Here is a 15,334-nt window from a genome sequence, read left to right on the forward strand (position 1 = left end):
TTTATTATATGATATTTTAGATTAATAAACAATTATTTGTGATATATATATATATATATATATATATATATATATATATATATTATCATTTTTAAAATGAACTTTTGTGACAAATTGGAAGATAATTATAAATAATATATAAATATTGACAAAATTTATATTTATTATAAAATTAGTTACATTGTCACGAAAATGAAAATAATATCTATGAAAGAAATATCGTATATTCAAATCAGATACAAATTTAATACTTTTTATCACGCACACACACACACATATATATATATATATATATATATATATATATATATATATATATATATATATATAAATTTGTTAAATATATAAAAATAAATTTGTTATACATTTATTGTTATTATTAAAACAAATATTTTAGTATTGTAATAATAAATAATTTATCACTAATAACAAATGAAAATGAATTTATAAATATTTATAATTTATATATTAATTATATTCTTAAAATAAAATAAATAATTTTATTTATGTTAGTATTTTAATGAAATTTTATGACATGTGTTTAGATTCTTTTTAATACAATTATTATGAAAATCTTTTAGTTTACCACTGTTATAGTTAATATTTGTCGTAAGTAAAAAGTTATTCACAAATAATAGAGGGCGACAAAAGTTGCATTTGTCACCAAATTCTTGTCTTGTAACTCATTTTTGTTGTAGTATTCTTATTTTTCATAAAATAATGAGAAATTAAAAAAAAAGTAAAATAAAGAAAGAAATCAATAACATAATTTTTAATATTTTCAATTAAAATAAAATAAAATAAAAATCAGAATAAAAATAAAATAAATATCTTATTTAAAACAAATTATTCTATAAATTAGAATAAAATAATGTATAACAATTAGAGGAAGGAATTTACTTTTTAACGTTGGTTTGGGAATTGGAGTTCTTGAGTCGAGAAAGAACACAGTTGGAAGAAAACTAACGCAGGGAAGGAGATAGAAAGAAGTGGAGAAGTGATCCAGTCGCAGCAGAACGGAGAGAAGGAGGAAGAAAGAGAAAGAAAGCCCGGAGAAGTAGAGAAGAGACTCTAAAAAGGTAATTTTATAATTTTTTTATATAATTTAAAATAATATTCGTAGTTTTTCTTTTAATATAAAAGAATTTATATTAATTCAAAGAAAATCTGAACCTTCATTTTATAACATCATCATTGTAGATATATCTGAACTTTTATTAGTTTTACGAAGTAACTTTTATGTGTTTTTTTTATTTAATTATATATTTTTTAATGTATGATTTTTCCCATTTAAATTAAAATATTATTTTTTATCTATAACAATATATAAAGATTCCTCTTTTTGTGGTCACATTTTAAAATATCAATTTTACCCTTTAAATATAATAATTTATTAAATTTTTAAAAATTAACAGTTAATTTTACAAGTTTTTTATAAAATCGAATGTCTATTTTTTTTTTTATTAATGGTTATTTTTTTATGTGTTCTGATATATTTCACTTTATTTTTAATAAATATAATTTTTATTCACCTACTAATATAATATTACGTATATTTAAAAAATGCATACACACGTGTATCGCATCTGTGTTTACGCTAGTAGTTATATAATAATAATAATAATTATTATTATTATAATATATGTCTTTTTATTTGAATTATATATTTTTATTTAATATTATACTAAAAATATATAATATATTATACTATAATTCATTTTTAATTGTGATATTATTATTTTTTTATATTAAAATAAATTAATCTAATAGAAAATTTATTTTATTATAAAAGATTAAGATAGTATATCTAGTGAAGTCATCAAAATATAAGATGAAACAAAATCTTTATAAAGATATATTGCAAAGTTAAGAAAGATTTCTGGTGATAGAAATAATAAGATTAAATAGAGTTTGTGGGATTTTTCTTTCTCATTCATATATCACCATTGTTTATTACTCATTATCACTATCGGCTACGATAAACTGGGCACGATTAAAGACTACTCTAATCTAAACAATCTAAAAACTGTATTAATAGTGTAATTTTCTTATCTTGTTAGCTTCTTGATTCACTTTAAAGTTTTGGCAGCAGAGTTTAGAAATTTAATGAATAAAACTGTTTCTGTTCTTATCTCAGGATAAAGAAAGAGGATGATATACACCGGAATTGACACGTTCTACCTCACCGACGAGCAGTTAGCAAACTCACCTTCTAGAAAAGATGGCATAGATGAAGCCACCGAGACCACCCTTAGAATCTATGGCTGTGATCTTGTCCAAGAAAGCGGCATTTTGCTCAGATTGTATCCTTTTGATTCTCTTCATTCTCATTCTCATCTTTCTTCCATGCTTGTTTCATAATGTTATTGTTACCTTAATTCTTAGACAGACCACAGTCAGTCATGGCGACTGGACAGGTTCTGTTTCATCGTTTCTATTGCAAGAAGTCGTTTGCACGGTTCAATGTCAAGGTCATTATTATCTTGTGATATATTATATTCTCTATTTTCTATGGATTATTATGCTCATAGCGTCTCTCTGCAGAAAGTTGCTGCAAGCTGTGTATGGTTGGCTTCAAAACTGGAGGAAAATCCTAGAAAAGCCAGACAAGTAATCATTGTTTTTCACGAGATGGAGTGCAGGAGGGAGAACTTTCCCAGGGAACACTTAGACTTATATTCCAAGGTCAGAAGCTTCTAATTTTTACTTTTCTTCACATTCTATGACATTCATTTCAATAATTCAGTTATTTCATATTTTGAATGTTTTCTTTTTTCTTTTTCTTCGTGAACAGAAATATGTTGATTTGAGAATGGAATTGAGCAGAACAGAACGACATATTTTGAATGAAATGGGGTTCATTTGTCATGCTGAACATCCTCATAAGTTTATATTAAACTACCTTGCTACCCTTAAAACACCTCCAGAATTGAGGCAGGAAGCTTGGAATATGGCTAATGATAGGTACATAATTACATATATTATTTTTTATTTTGCTGCTTGTGCGTTTCTGTGGTTTTCCATACATCCACAGTCGTTATACTATAACATTATTTTTTCTGGTTCGGTGACACTTTTTTCGTGCAGTTTGAGAACTACATTGTGTGTTCGATTTAAGAGTGAGGTGGTGGCGTGTGGAGTTGTATATGCTGCTGCTCGTAGGTTCCAAGTACCCCTTCCTGAGAACCCACCATGGTGGAAGGCTTTTGACGGGGAGAAATCTGGCATTGATGAAGTGTGTAGGGTTTTGGCTCACCTTTATAGCCTTCCAAAGGCACAATATATACCCTTCTGCAAGGATGGAGACTTTACATTCTCCAATAAATCACTGGAATCAAAGTCTCAATCAACACCACCAAAGGTGATACCCACTTCATCCACATCTAAACTGTAATTTGCCATATCACTGTATCTGCATCTGTGGACGGTTGAACCAATGTCCAAACTTGCATTATTGACAAATGTTTATACTGTTGTGGTCATAACATATTTTATTTCATTGACAATTTGTAGGATGTTCTACACCATAGTCCACTCGTTCATACCGATCCCTCTATGCCAAAGGGTCCTCAAGGAGAAGATAACGTTGAATCCATTGGTGGCAAGGGTGTTATGGTCAAGGTAGCCATTGATGAGGTCAAAGATTTTAAAATGTCTGATGATGAATCGAAAGGCATGGGTACTGACGGAGGGACAAAAGAGGAACAAAAGTCCAAGTCGGACCGTAAAACAGAGGTCACCGGAGAGACACGCAGGAACAGGTACAGAACAAAATCCAGACATAGGGATCGAGAAAGGGATTCTGATAAAGAACGACAACGAGAGGGTCACCGTTCTGCGAAGAGAGCAAAATATTCAGGTGTTTTTACATATCTATTTGGGTTTGTGCTTTTTTTTTTTTTTTCTCTTTGTCTGCATGTTAAATTAAGTTTTTGTGGTGGATGCAGGACATTCAGAGAAGTCAAAACGACATTGATCTCACACGGTATAATTTTGCATTCGTCAAGGAAGGAAGATCATCCACATGATATCATTGACGTTATTTAGAAGATATTTGAAGATTTACCTGTTTGGATCACGTCTTTGAAGATTTACCTATCATTATCCTTTAATTAGTGACTACCTTTTAAGTAAAGAGCATCTACAATATAAAATTTTAGGACTTTGTCTTTTAAACACTATGTATAATTACTTTTAGTCATATGTACAATTGTTGTTGTTGAACAGATAATGAAGTTAAATATTTTTATATAACTTGAAAGTATTCCTTAGGTTGTACCATCGGATTAAGTTAAAATTAGTAGATAGATAGTTATAATTCATATAGTTTAAAATGAGTAGATAGATAGTATTCCTCAAAACTTTATTAAACTTAAATCAAATATAAATCATTCATATCAAAACTAAAATTAAAACATCTTCATGACCTTTAACTCCCTCCATAAAGCATATTAATAAGAACACTATCTTCCCCTAGATATTAGATACACGAGAGCTTTTTCCACCACACCTTAAATTTGACCTAACTAAATATCCATCATACCCTTTAAAACTCATAGCTGACTCATAATCTACCAACACATATGATTGGAAATGCATCCTTCAACCAGAGACGTATCTTGACTAATAATGTTTGCGGAGCCGAAATAATATACTCAAAATTTGAAATATATATATTTAATCATTGCACTAGCACAATAAAAATGAACAAATAATTTAATATAATCGTATATCTATACAAAAATCACACATTTACAAAGAATTGTCATTAGTTCTTTCCCATCTTTGAACTCATCAATAATTGAATTAAAACTAAAATTTTCAACTATTTCTTTTTCAATGTAAATATAAACATATTCCAAAGAATTAATATAAAACATGTTCCTCTAATTGAACAACATGATCATTTGTATCATGATACATAAAGATAAGATATTAAATTTGTATTGTTTTCATCTTCACCCATAGCTTTCTTTTTATCACTATTAAGAAATAAATATATTCTTTCATTCTTGATCAATATACTTATTTCTTTTTTAAGTTTAAGATTAAAAAATAATTTATCATAATTTAATTAAAAAATAAAGATTAAGAGTTACTAAAGGAAAAAAACGATGACAATCAAGTCCCAATAAAAGGATGGCTATAAAAAAACAAGTAGTACAATCTTTTTCTCCTGTAATTATTAAGTTTGTATTTAACATGTCAGAGTATGAGATCAATATAATTTGTGAAAAACTTAAAAATACAATAAAAAATAAAATAAGAAATATTTTAATAAATATTTTTATTCTTTCTTACATTTGATTATGTTTTATTATTTATTAATATTAAATGTTATGTCCTGTAAAATAAGTAGAAAGATACCTAATTTAATTTCTTTCAATTTTTAATACATGTTACATATAATTTAAAAATTAAAAATAATTAAAAATAATTAATATATATAATATAATATAAGAAAAATAAAAAAATTGTGGGGGCCACGACCACCCCTACTCCAATTATGATCCGCCATTGCCTTTAACTATTAAAGAAATAAGTATAAGCATACAAAAATACAATTTCAAATTATAATATTGTACACAAAATTATAAAATTGTACCTAAAAATTATCTAAGCGAGTTGTCAACAACATTACTAGAGGAAGGTGAGAAGCATTCTCATTATAATATTACCAAAATCACTGCGAGGAGGGTTAGAAGCACTCAAACTGATATTTATGTTTGTTTTTCTTTCTTATTTCATCGACTGCGAAATTGCTGCATTTTCTTTCTGTGTCTTTCAGCAGTTCAAAGGTAGTTGTTAATGTAGCAGATAGCTTCAGTCTCAAGACATAATCATACCGAATATAGTTCCTCAATGTCAGAAGTTTATATTGTAAATAAGTGCAAGGGATGTATTGGAGTAGAATTTCTAAGAATCTTGAAACACTTTTTTCTGGATAAGAATACATTCAATTGAGATTTTTTACCGACTATAAAAGTCTATTGGTGCTAAAAGTATACAAATTCCAATAAGGTGTTTCTTGAGATGGACTTTAATAGATTTCATATAAATTTTTAGTAGGATATTTAAATATTACTCCCATAATAAATTTCCATCCAAACCCTGAGATATTCAAAGATTCTATCTTTTTCCGGTTCTAGATTTTTCTTTCTCACTCATAAACCATTCCCTCCTTGATAATAGAAGGATTTTTTATGTCAAAATATTCTTTTAAAAGTCAATCCAGTACACTTCCTAAATGTATTGTTGGACCATTTATAACGTCCTATTTAATTATTAAACAAAATTAAAAGAAACGTCACGCGATAAAAGTACAATAGTATAGTTTTGGAGTCCTTAACACAACCTCTACAACCTGGTACACCACGATGCCAACATAAACCATATACAATTCTAACAAAAAGTGTAGAGTATGAAAGCATAAAACGATACAGGGGCCGTAGCCCTAAAGAAATCATGAATAAAATGACTCCAGCCCAGATGGCTAAGCAGCGGAATCACCATTCCCTTGTTGACCACGAGAACCTCGCCCATCTGCTCCCATCAATCAAATTGATGATCATCGCAAGAAAGAACAGCCACATACAATACAACCATGCAACAAAACGGGTAAGCTAGAGTCAACAACATATTCATCATACAGTCAAATATATTTTCATCATCCCATATCCATATATCAGCCAAGCATGTTATGACTCTCCATTCAATACACTACGACTCGACTCGACTCATCCGGATACGTATAACTTAGTCGGATTCAACGGATGCTTGCACTTGTGGTGGATATCTCTGCTCACCCCCGAGCTGCTCGATCCTGAGCTAAGTATTACAAGTGTTACGATGAATCAAATTTCCCTCACCACAAGGTTAGTCCTTAATGAATTTCAGGCCTCCTGCTACTCTCACCACAGGAGTCAGTCCGCTCTAAGTGAGACTAACTGACTCCTTAGAGTGTCAGGATGCAACCTTAACTTGAATCCTTACCTAGTTATACAGATGGGGCACCACCATGGACACCCACTAACAGGGGCCATGGAATTACGTCCTGACCACTGAAGCACGACCCCGGAGGTCCCACCGAGAGACCCAAAGGAATTTACACGCTGACACGGACCAACATTCATAAATCAGAAGTAAAAGAATATTAAATCATATTTACAATTTCATACCAACCCCTGTGATTAATTCCTCATTCGTATCACATTTCGAATCCATGTCTCTGATCATCACCATCCCATGAGTCTAGGGCCTCATATATCAATACCATGTTCCTTTAGTTTCAAACCACACATTCATTTCACATGCCAAGTTTCCCCCAACCCCCATCATTCATCATTTATGAATCATGTCACGCATATATAGCAAACCATTAGGCATATTTCCATACACAGATTGTCAACACCAATTTCGTCCGGGTAACAATGATAAAATAAAATAAATAATTAATTAATTAAAGTTCAATTGAGAAGAATAAATAAATAAGTAATTAAGAAAAGAAAAGAAAAAATATGTTTTGGTTTGAGAAAAATAATTATCTATTTATTTTATTATTATTATTGTTTTTTTTATATATTTTATTTTAGTTTTGTTTTATTTATTTATTTGTTTATTTGGGCTTATTATTTTGATTATTACATTATTTTTCTTTCTATTATTACAACTCTTTTTTTTTTACGTCTCTCATTCTAGTTTAATAAAAACAAAAAGGAAGAAAAAAAAAAGAGAGAAGGGAAAGGGGAAAGAAAAAGGTAACGTAAGGCCTCTCTTTTGTCAGAACCAAGCATGCTATGCTATCATGGTTTTGTATTGGGAAGGGTCTGTGGCATGGTCATGATGGCTGAAGGAGCAGGAAGCAACATCTGCTCTCAGTCTGGTCCCAAATTTCAAAATTGGAAGGTGCAGAGAGTTACATAATAAAAACGGTAAGTGTTCTTAAATCCTCCTTAGCTTGACTTGATGTTGCTGTTGATGTTCATGGATGTATGAATTAGAGCTTATGTTAACGTGATTTGATATTGATGTTCATGAATGTATGAATGGTTTGAGATGAGCATAGTTACATCTGCTATTCCTTTTGTTTATTCCCATCGCACATGCGTACAAAGAATAGTAAAGAACAGAGTACAATGGTTTTTTGTGTTTCTTTTTTTTTTTTTTTTTTTTTTTTATCTGCCATTGTTAAGATATGTTCTTGTTTAAGTGTTACTATTGTCCAAATGAATGCTGGAAAATAACCTCACATCATCTTGTTTAATTTCGAACTTTAATCGGTGGAACACGAATGTAAAGCTTTAGAAAGTAAGTACAATAGTTTTAGAGTCACTTACGTGGAATAGAAATCACTAGTTGAGCTTTTGGGACGGACTGGTTCGAGACAAGGACAAACCCTAGCAGAGCTCTAGCGTATCAGTTAGGGAAATGGCTGTGATTTTTGTGAATGCAAGGAAAAGTGGAGCGTTAGGGCAACTGGAACAGGTTTTATCAGTTGGGCCAGCTCTAGGCCCAAGCACAAGGGGCAGCCCTTTACTCTAGGACAGAAAATTAGTAAACCAAAATTAATGGGCCTTACACAATTAATTAGTTAGTCCTTGCTCTTTATTTGATCTCGTTTGTGGGTTGTGGATATATTGTCTGTAACATAATTTTGGCTTTTCGATTATGTTATATGTCTTCTTTCTCTATATTTCTTTTATATACAAGTGCGTCTTTACTTTCTTTTCAACCCCTGCTCTGAGCTTTTAGTTACCATGGGATGGTATTATAAGTGACATTTCTCCTTCAGTAAAACAGAATTGGACTGGCTGTCCAAAGTTAACATTTCAATACATATCCATTACAAACTACGGTAGTTCAGAATATTAGATATACAGGGAGAGTATTATGCTGTGGTGAGATTTCAGAATATTATGTTAGTTATGGACATGTTTTTGATGAGCAGTTAATAATGTTCTCAATATTGCATGTTACTTCTTTACAATTAAATACTAGATCTATCCTGATTGTCTATGGGCACGATTAATGATCAGTCTAAATTTAAAAATCATCACTGTAATAGTGTAATTGTTAGCTTCTTGATTCACTTTAAGGTTGGCAGTAGAGTTTTGAAATTTCACGAAAAAAAAAAAAAGTTCCTGTTCTTATCTCAGGATAAAGAAAGAGGGATGATATATACAGCAATTGAATTTTAAGTAAAGAGCATCTACAATATAAAATTTTAGGACTTTGTCTTTTAAAGACTATGTATAATTATTTTTAGTCATATGTACTTGTGTAAACATTTATGTACAATTGTTTTTGTTGAACAGATCATAAAGTTAAATATTTTTGTATAAGTTGAAAGTATTCCTGAGGTTGCACCGAATTGGTGATCGAATTAAGTTAAAATTAATAGATAAATAATTATAGTTAAAGTAGTTAACATTGAGATTATACAAATGAATGAAAGATTTATATAATTATAAATAATGAAATATGGATAGTTGATTTATTTTATAGAAACATATTATATATCATGGAACACATCTATAAAAAAATTAAATTAATTATTTGTCAATATTTAATCAAACTTAATTTACAAACTTTATCTCTTCCTTAAAACTTTATTAAACTTAAATCTAATATAAATCATTTATATTAAAACTAAAACTAAAAAATCTCCATCACCGTTATCTTCCTTCGTAAAGCACATCAATAAGAACATTTTCCTCCCTTAGATACTATATAGATATAAAGGATCATCATCTTAAGTTTGACATAACTAAATATTTATTCTCACAGTTTAAAACTCGTAATTGACTTATAATCTACCATTCTAAAACTCGTAAATAACTAAGACGTTGGTAGATGCTATCATGGTCTCCTCCTAATCTGTAATTTCATCATAAACTGCTGAGATGGTTCTTCTGGTGTTGGTAGTGGTGTTGCTTGACTCTCCACTTCATTCCTTGGTTGTTGAGTTGTTTGAGTTTCAGCAATTGTTGCATTCTCAGCAGTTTTAGCAGTTGGTGCATTTTCAGCAGTTTGGGCATCTGGTGCAGTCTCAGCAGGTGTTGTAGTCTGCTCATCCACAGGCTTATCTGAACAATTGTTCCTGTTATGCCCAATCTGATGACATATGCTACATTTTTTTCTATGACCTCCTTTGCTGATTTGTGTGTTATCCTTTCTCAACTCCCACTCTTCCAACCTTCTTTCTTCTTGGGTCTTCCTGGTAAGATCCTCTTATGTGGTGGATGGACGTCAAGATAGGGAGTTTTTTCCCATAAGACTTCGCCATTGACTAGAAAGATGATGGATTGATATATTTCTTCGTAGATGGATCTCTTGAAGCAGATTGGTATGAAGTCCTCACCAATAAGCAATTCCAAGAACCATGTCCAAGTTTCTTTATTTTCAACTTCCACAACAGCATACGCTAAGGGTAGTAACTGATCATTAGCATCTCTACCCACAACACTCAATAACTCACCTCCGTATTTTCCTTTTAAAAAACAACCATCCAAACCTATAATGGGTCTACAAAAGACAAAGAAATCTTTACATGATTTTAAACCGGAGTAAAACCTCTGAAAAATTGCTTCATCATTATCATTTCTCACTTTGATTTTTATAGTTGATTCAGGATTACATTTTAGTAATTCATGTGCATAGTCGTAGATTCTTTTATATTGCTCTTTAAAGTAACGCAATGGGGGACCACTGCTACAATCAATTACAAATAAAATAATGGAACCATTACACCAACACCGACAATCGACAAACAAACCAACTAAAATAATACCCCGCTGAACCCCATCTACAGACACAAACTACACAAAATCATGGAAGTAATCTAGAAACCATGCAGAACATCACAACAATCGAAAGACAAACAAACCCCAAAATAGAATTACGAAAATCCTAACCCACGAGCAAATACATCCCAGAAAACCCTAAACTCACTTACCTCGTTGATGATGATTAACTGGAAAATTGAAATGAAGAGCACAACTGCAATCCAATGATGAAATGACAAGTATTAGCTGCTTCCTCTGCAAATCCGAGCTCAAGAGAGACGAAGATGAAGAAATTTCCCCTAAATTAAAAAATTAACGTTAATTAGCCATATGTACGTACACGTAGCACACCCTAATACAAATTGTATCACTTATACAATGCTCCGTTAATGATTTAAACGGCGTTACAGAAGGACCAAATAAAACACGAATTGCGAAAATGAGGACCATTTTAAACATTCTGTCAAAATAAGGACCATCCGCAACAAACATTACGAAAATAAGTACTCCAAAAAGGTATTTAAGCCTAAATATAACTATTATGATTTATTATTCTCAAAATATTAGACTATTTATATCTCTTTAATGTTTTCTTTGAAAATAATAGAAAAAGATGTAAGAAGGTATTTTTATTATTTAAATCATACTTTATTATAATAAATAATTTAAATTATTATATACATTTTCCCTAAACTGGTAAGAGTTTGTAGAAAAGTTAATATAATTTAACTTGGGATTGGAGATAAAAAATAATAACAAATAGGAAGGAAGATAATTTGAAATGATTGAGGAAAAAATTATCCACATGAATAATGTCTAAAATACATTTAATAAGAAAATATTAAAAAACCTAATTAACAAGTTATTCTAGAATACGTGAGATAAAGACTTAATGGTACTTCTTTTTTTAATTTCAGTTGGAAAAATCTGTAATTTTGGTTATCAAACTCTGCATTCTACATTGCTTAAATTTAGTTTCTGTATTTTTAATTAATGAAAATTGGTTAAATACTTTATAGTTATTCTGACTTTTAATATTATAATGTCGTTTCATCGAACCATATCACGATTCGTTAAAACTATAAATTTATAGTATTTTTTACTACTTACCGATATAATTAACTAATAAGAATTGTCAAAAAAAGAAAAATCTAATAACAATGACATCTTCAATGGTACTACTAGCCTTCTATAACGTGAAAATCCATCTCGTGAAATGGCATGTCATTTGAACGCATTGTCCTCTCAATCATATTAGTTCGGTCTCCAAACTAAATTATTCAAATTTAAATTAGTCCCTTCACTTTTTTTGTTCGATAACTCGTAGGTTAACATGCATGCTCTTTCAGTTCTTTCCAAGATAATTTGCATAACATAGGTCTCAAGATAATTTGCATAACATAGGTCTCAAGATAATTTGCATAACATAAGTCTCAATTTCAGTAGATTGTGAATGGTTGATTCATTACTTAGGTATCTAATTTATTCAACAAAAATGTTTAAAAAAAAATTAAAGACTGGAAACAAGGACATTATGGCTGCAAACACAAATAGTTTAGCTTGGATTGATAATTGGTTATAATGATAAGAACCACTATCAAATAAAGTCTTTTTCGGTCAAATAATTTACCTAAATGTTGATTTGATTCCAAAGATAAAGAAATATGAGGTAGTCGTCACCCATGTTAACAAGACAAATCAAGAAACTGCCATACCAAGACAAAATCAGAACAGATTGACTAACAAAAGGTTACAGAGGATATTTCTGGGTTAAATCAAAATACAAAATGAAGAAATCATCTTTCCTTCAATTTCTTCGTGACACACACTTCACTCCCCTCGTTAGTAGCATGCAGCAGGTACATTTTACGTTCTTGACTACTAACCTTTGTCTCCTTGACCAACGTACTAGGGGAACCAGTTGAAGCAACGTTACTCTGTTGTTGTTTCAGCTATTCATCTTCAAATTACCCGAATCACCATCTTCAAAGAGATTAGAAGGCAGGGCAGCAGGATCAAATTCAAAAGATCCTCTTGGAACACCCTCCCTTTCATTACCAGACATCTTATAAGAAGGAACTTGATGCGAGAACCTATAAAGCTCATTAGGACGGACATAAAACTTGACCACTTTAGTCGCCAAAGTTTCCTGAAAGAGGCTAACAAATCCTTTCACTTTGTCCAGATAAGCAACAGCGATGCCCACGTTTTCAGAAAAATCTGATAAGATCTCCACATACTCAAGGTCATGCGGCACAACATGTTTATTTGGATTCGAACTCCATTTGATATTCCAATCTCTGAAAATTGCCCAAGTTTCTCCTTTACGGGGATATGCCAGATAAGAACGTTTGCCGGTTTGTTTTATGCACCGCACCTGATGAGAGAACATAGTACGATCTGTAGTTTTCTGAGAACTACCGAGTCTGAACTTACCGCAGGCAATAGGCAAATCTGCATCCTGCCAATCAAGCTCTTCTTCGTCATCTGGATCAGCCTCCAACCAAGTAATCTGCAACTCGAAAGGGGAAAGAACTTTCTTGACTATAGCATAAAATCTTGGCATCGCATCACTGTTATCATACACTGCCCATATTTGTTTAGCAGCAAAGCGACCCTCCTCCTTATCCATTTCGAAATCATTGAATTCTGCGTCAAAACAAGAAAGGATCTTTGGACTAGAAGGAATATTTGAACTCGGTGAAGAGCAGTTATACTCTTCTGACTCGGATTCATTCTCCGTGTTCTGATCAGCCACACCAGCAGTTGAAGTAGCTGGATTGTCGCTGTTGGACGATCCATTACTTGCCGGCTCAGTCTTATTCTCAACGTCATCGGCTTCAAGTGGTTCATTTTGTCGTGGCGATTCGGAAAGAATTTCGTGATCGTCATCTTCAGAGGTTTCTGTATATAAAACACGCTGTTTTTTCCTTGAAGATCTCCTTGCACCAGCACTTGAATGATCTAGATCATTTTCTCGAACATTAGCATCTCTCACCTTACCACTGTTGCTATCTTTGGAGCTTTTTCCTGAATCTGGTGCTGACTGCCTTACTCTCTTGCTTCCAACATTTTTAGAGGATTGTGGCTCCATGACCTTCGATGCAGGAACAGAGCCATCTTTACTCTTTTCACAATGAGCACCAACTCCAGCAGCACATTTTTTCATAGATGTAGTATCCGAACGCACAGACCTGGCAGTACGTTCTTTATCAAAGGGTTTCTGATCAGTGCTTTCTGAATCTGGTTTTGGGGGACCAGGATTTGGAGCCTCTTTCTGGAGATTTACTGAAGTAAACTTTGGCTGCGGCGGTGGAGCACCAAAAATAAATACTTGAGCTTTAAATGATTTCAAGCACTGCATACACAATAAGTTTGCGTACGCATACTGTATGCAGTACTCGAACTTAAAACTACAATGTGGGCAAGTTGTCCAGAATGTCATCGGTCCAGCTTGATTGTTGGAATCGGCGGGGTTTGGATAAGAATTCTTCTGATAATTTGTTGCAGTTTCATCACGCTTTGCAGTGAACACATTCCCATGTGAGTTATGTTGTGATTCAGAACGTTTCTGACATTTTTCTGCACCACGTTTTGCAGTGGATTTCTGCGCAGCACCTCTCACAGAGATTCCAAACCGGCTGTCATACAAAGAACGTTTTGTTTGGTCACTCAAGACCCCATTGGCTTGCCCAATCAACTTGAAAGCAGCTTCTGCACCAGCATACTTGTTCTTGTCAGGATGAAGTAGCAGTGCAAGCCTCCTGTACTGTTTCTTTATGATTGCTTCATCAGCCAATCTTTCAATCTGAAGTATCGCATACCAGTCCATGTCAGTGGCAGAGACCTTTTTATTCGCAGCATTGTGAACCTCACAGATGGTAAGGATCTGAGTAATGTTTTCAACATCAGCATAAAGTCTTTTAGCCTTGGTAGCCAACCTGAGTGCCTCCACAAATTCACCACTTTGCATTTTAACTTCGGCCATTTGCCTAGCCCTCACCGCCTCATCTTTGTTGCAGTCCATGAAGGAATTCAAATCAAAACCCAACCACCCTTATTTCTCTAACCTCGCTCTAAATCGTAGAAAGGGCAATTCCTGTAATTATACCTATTCCCAATACACAAGCAGCACAGTTTTCTCACACGATCAACACAAAATAACCCTAACGCGATGAAATTAAACCTAACTACGAGCATATTATTCGGTGCTTAAGAAAAACATAGTATATGTACGAATCACGCACGCGCTCACGAAGCATTTAATTACGCATTCGACAATTAAAAGTTAAGACAAAAGGTACCGACCTGGTTTTTGGAATACTAAAGAAACAGGAATCAAATGGGAAAAGCACTGAACATTAGAAAGCTTGGTTGTGGAAGTTGTTGGTTCGGAGAGAAACCAAAACCCTAAAATGTAGAGGTCCCAATCGAATGAAGAGAAACACTGCGAAAGCAGAGAGAGATAAAAACAAAGCCACAGGGCGCCTGAAAGCGGGAGCCAAGGTGCTACAGAAAAACAAATTTCAAAGACCAAGGAGGGAAGGGGA

At 32.3% G+C, this 15,334-nt stretch overlaps 1 protein-coding gene and 1 pseudogene across 2 annotated transcripts; one reads left to right on the top strand and one right to left on the bottom strand.

The window, feature by feature from the left end:
* Positions 1-2,151: 2,151 nt before the first annotated feature.
* On the top strand, positions 2,152-3,991 carry LOC114191343 (cyclin-L1-1-like; annotated as a pseudogene). Its single transcript, XR_014996715.1, has 7 exons — positions 2,152-2,303; positions 2,390-2,471; positions 2,545-2,685; positions 2,795-2,964; positions 3,088-3,361; positions 3,514-3,859; positions 3,948-3,991. The product of XR_014996715.1 is annotated as a cyclin-L1-1-like (transcript).
* Positions 3,992-12,393: 8,402 nt separating this feature from the next.
* On the bottom strand, positions 12,394-15,334 carry LOC114189894 (uncharacterized). Its single transcript, XM_028078618.2, has 2 exons — positions 15,093-15,334; positions 12,394-14,895 (listed from the first exon to the last, which is right to left on the bottom strand). Exon 2 carries the CDS (start codon positions 14,809-14,811, stop codon positions 12,733-12,735), a length of 2,079 nt encoding a protein of 692 aa, XP_027934419.1. The 5' UTR covers positions 14,812-14,895; positions 15,093-15,334; the 3' UTR covers positions 12,394-12,732.

This window comes from Vigna unguiculata, chromosome 7 (genome assembly GCF_037176805.1).
Source record: "Vigna unguiculata cultivar grain cowpea cultivar isolate G323 ecotype 2 chromosome 7, ASM3717680v1, whole genome shotgun sequence".
NCBI lineage: Eukaryota > Viridiplantae > Streptophyta > Magnoliopsida > Fabales > Fabaceae > Vigna > Vigna unguiculata.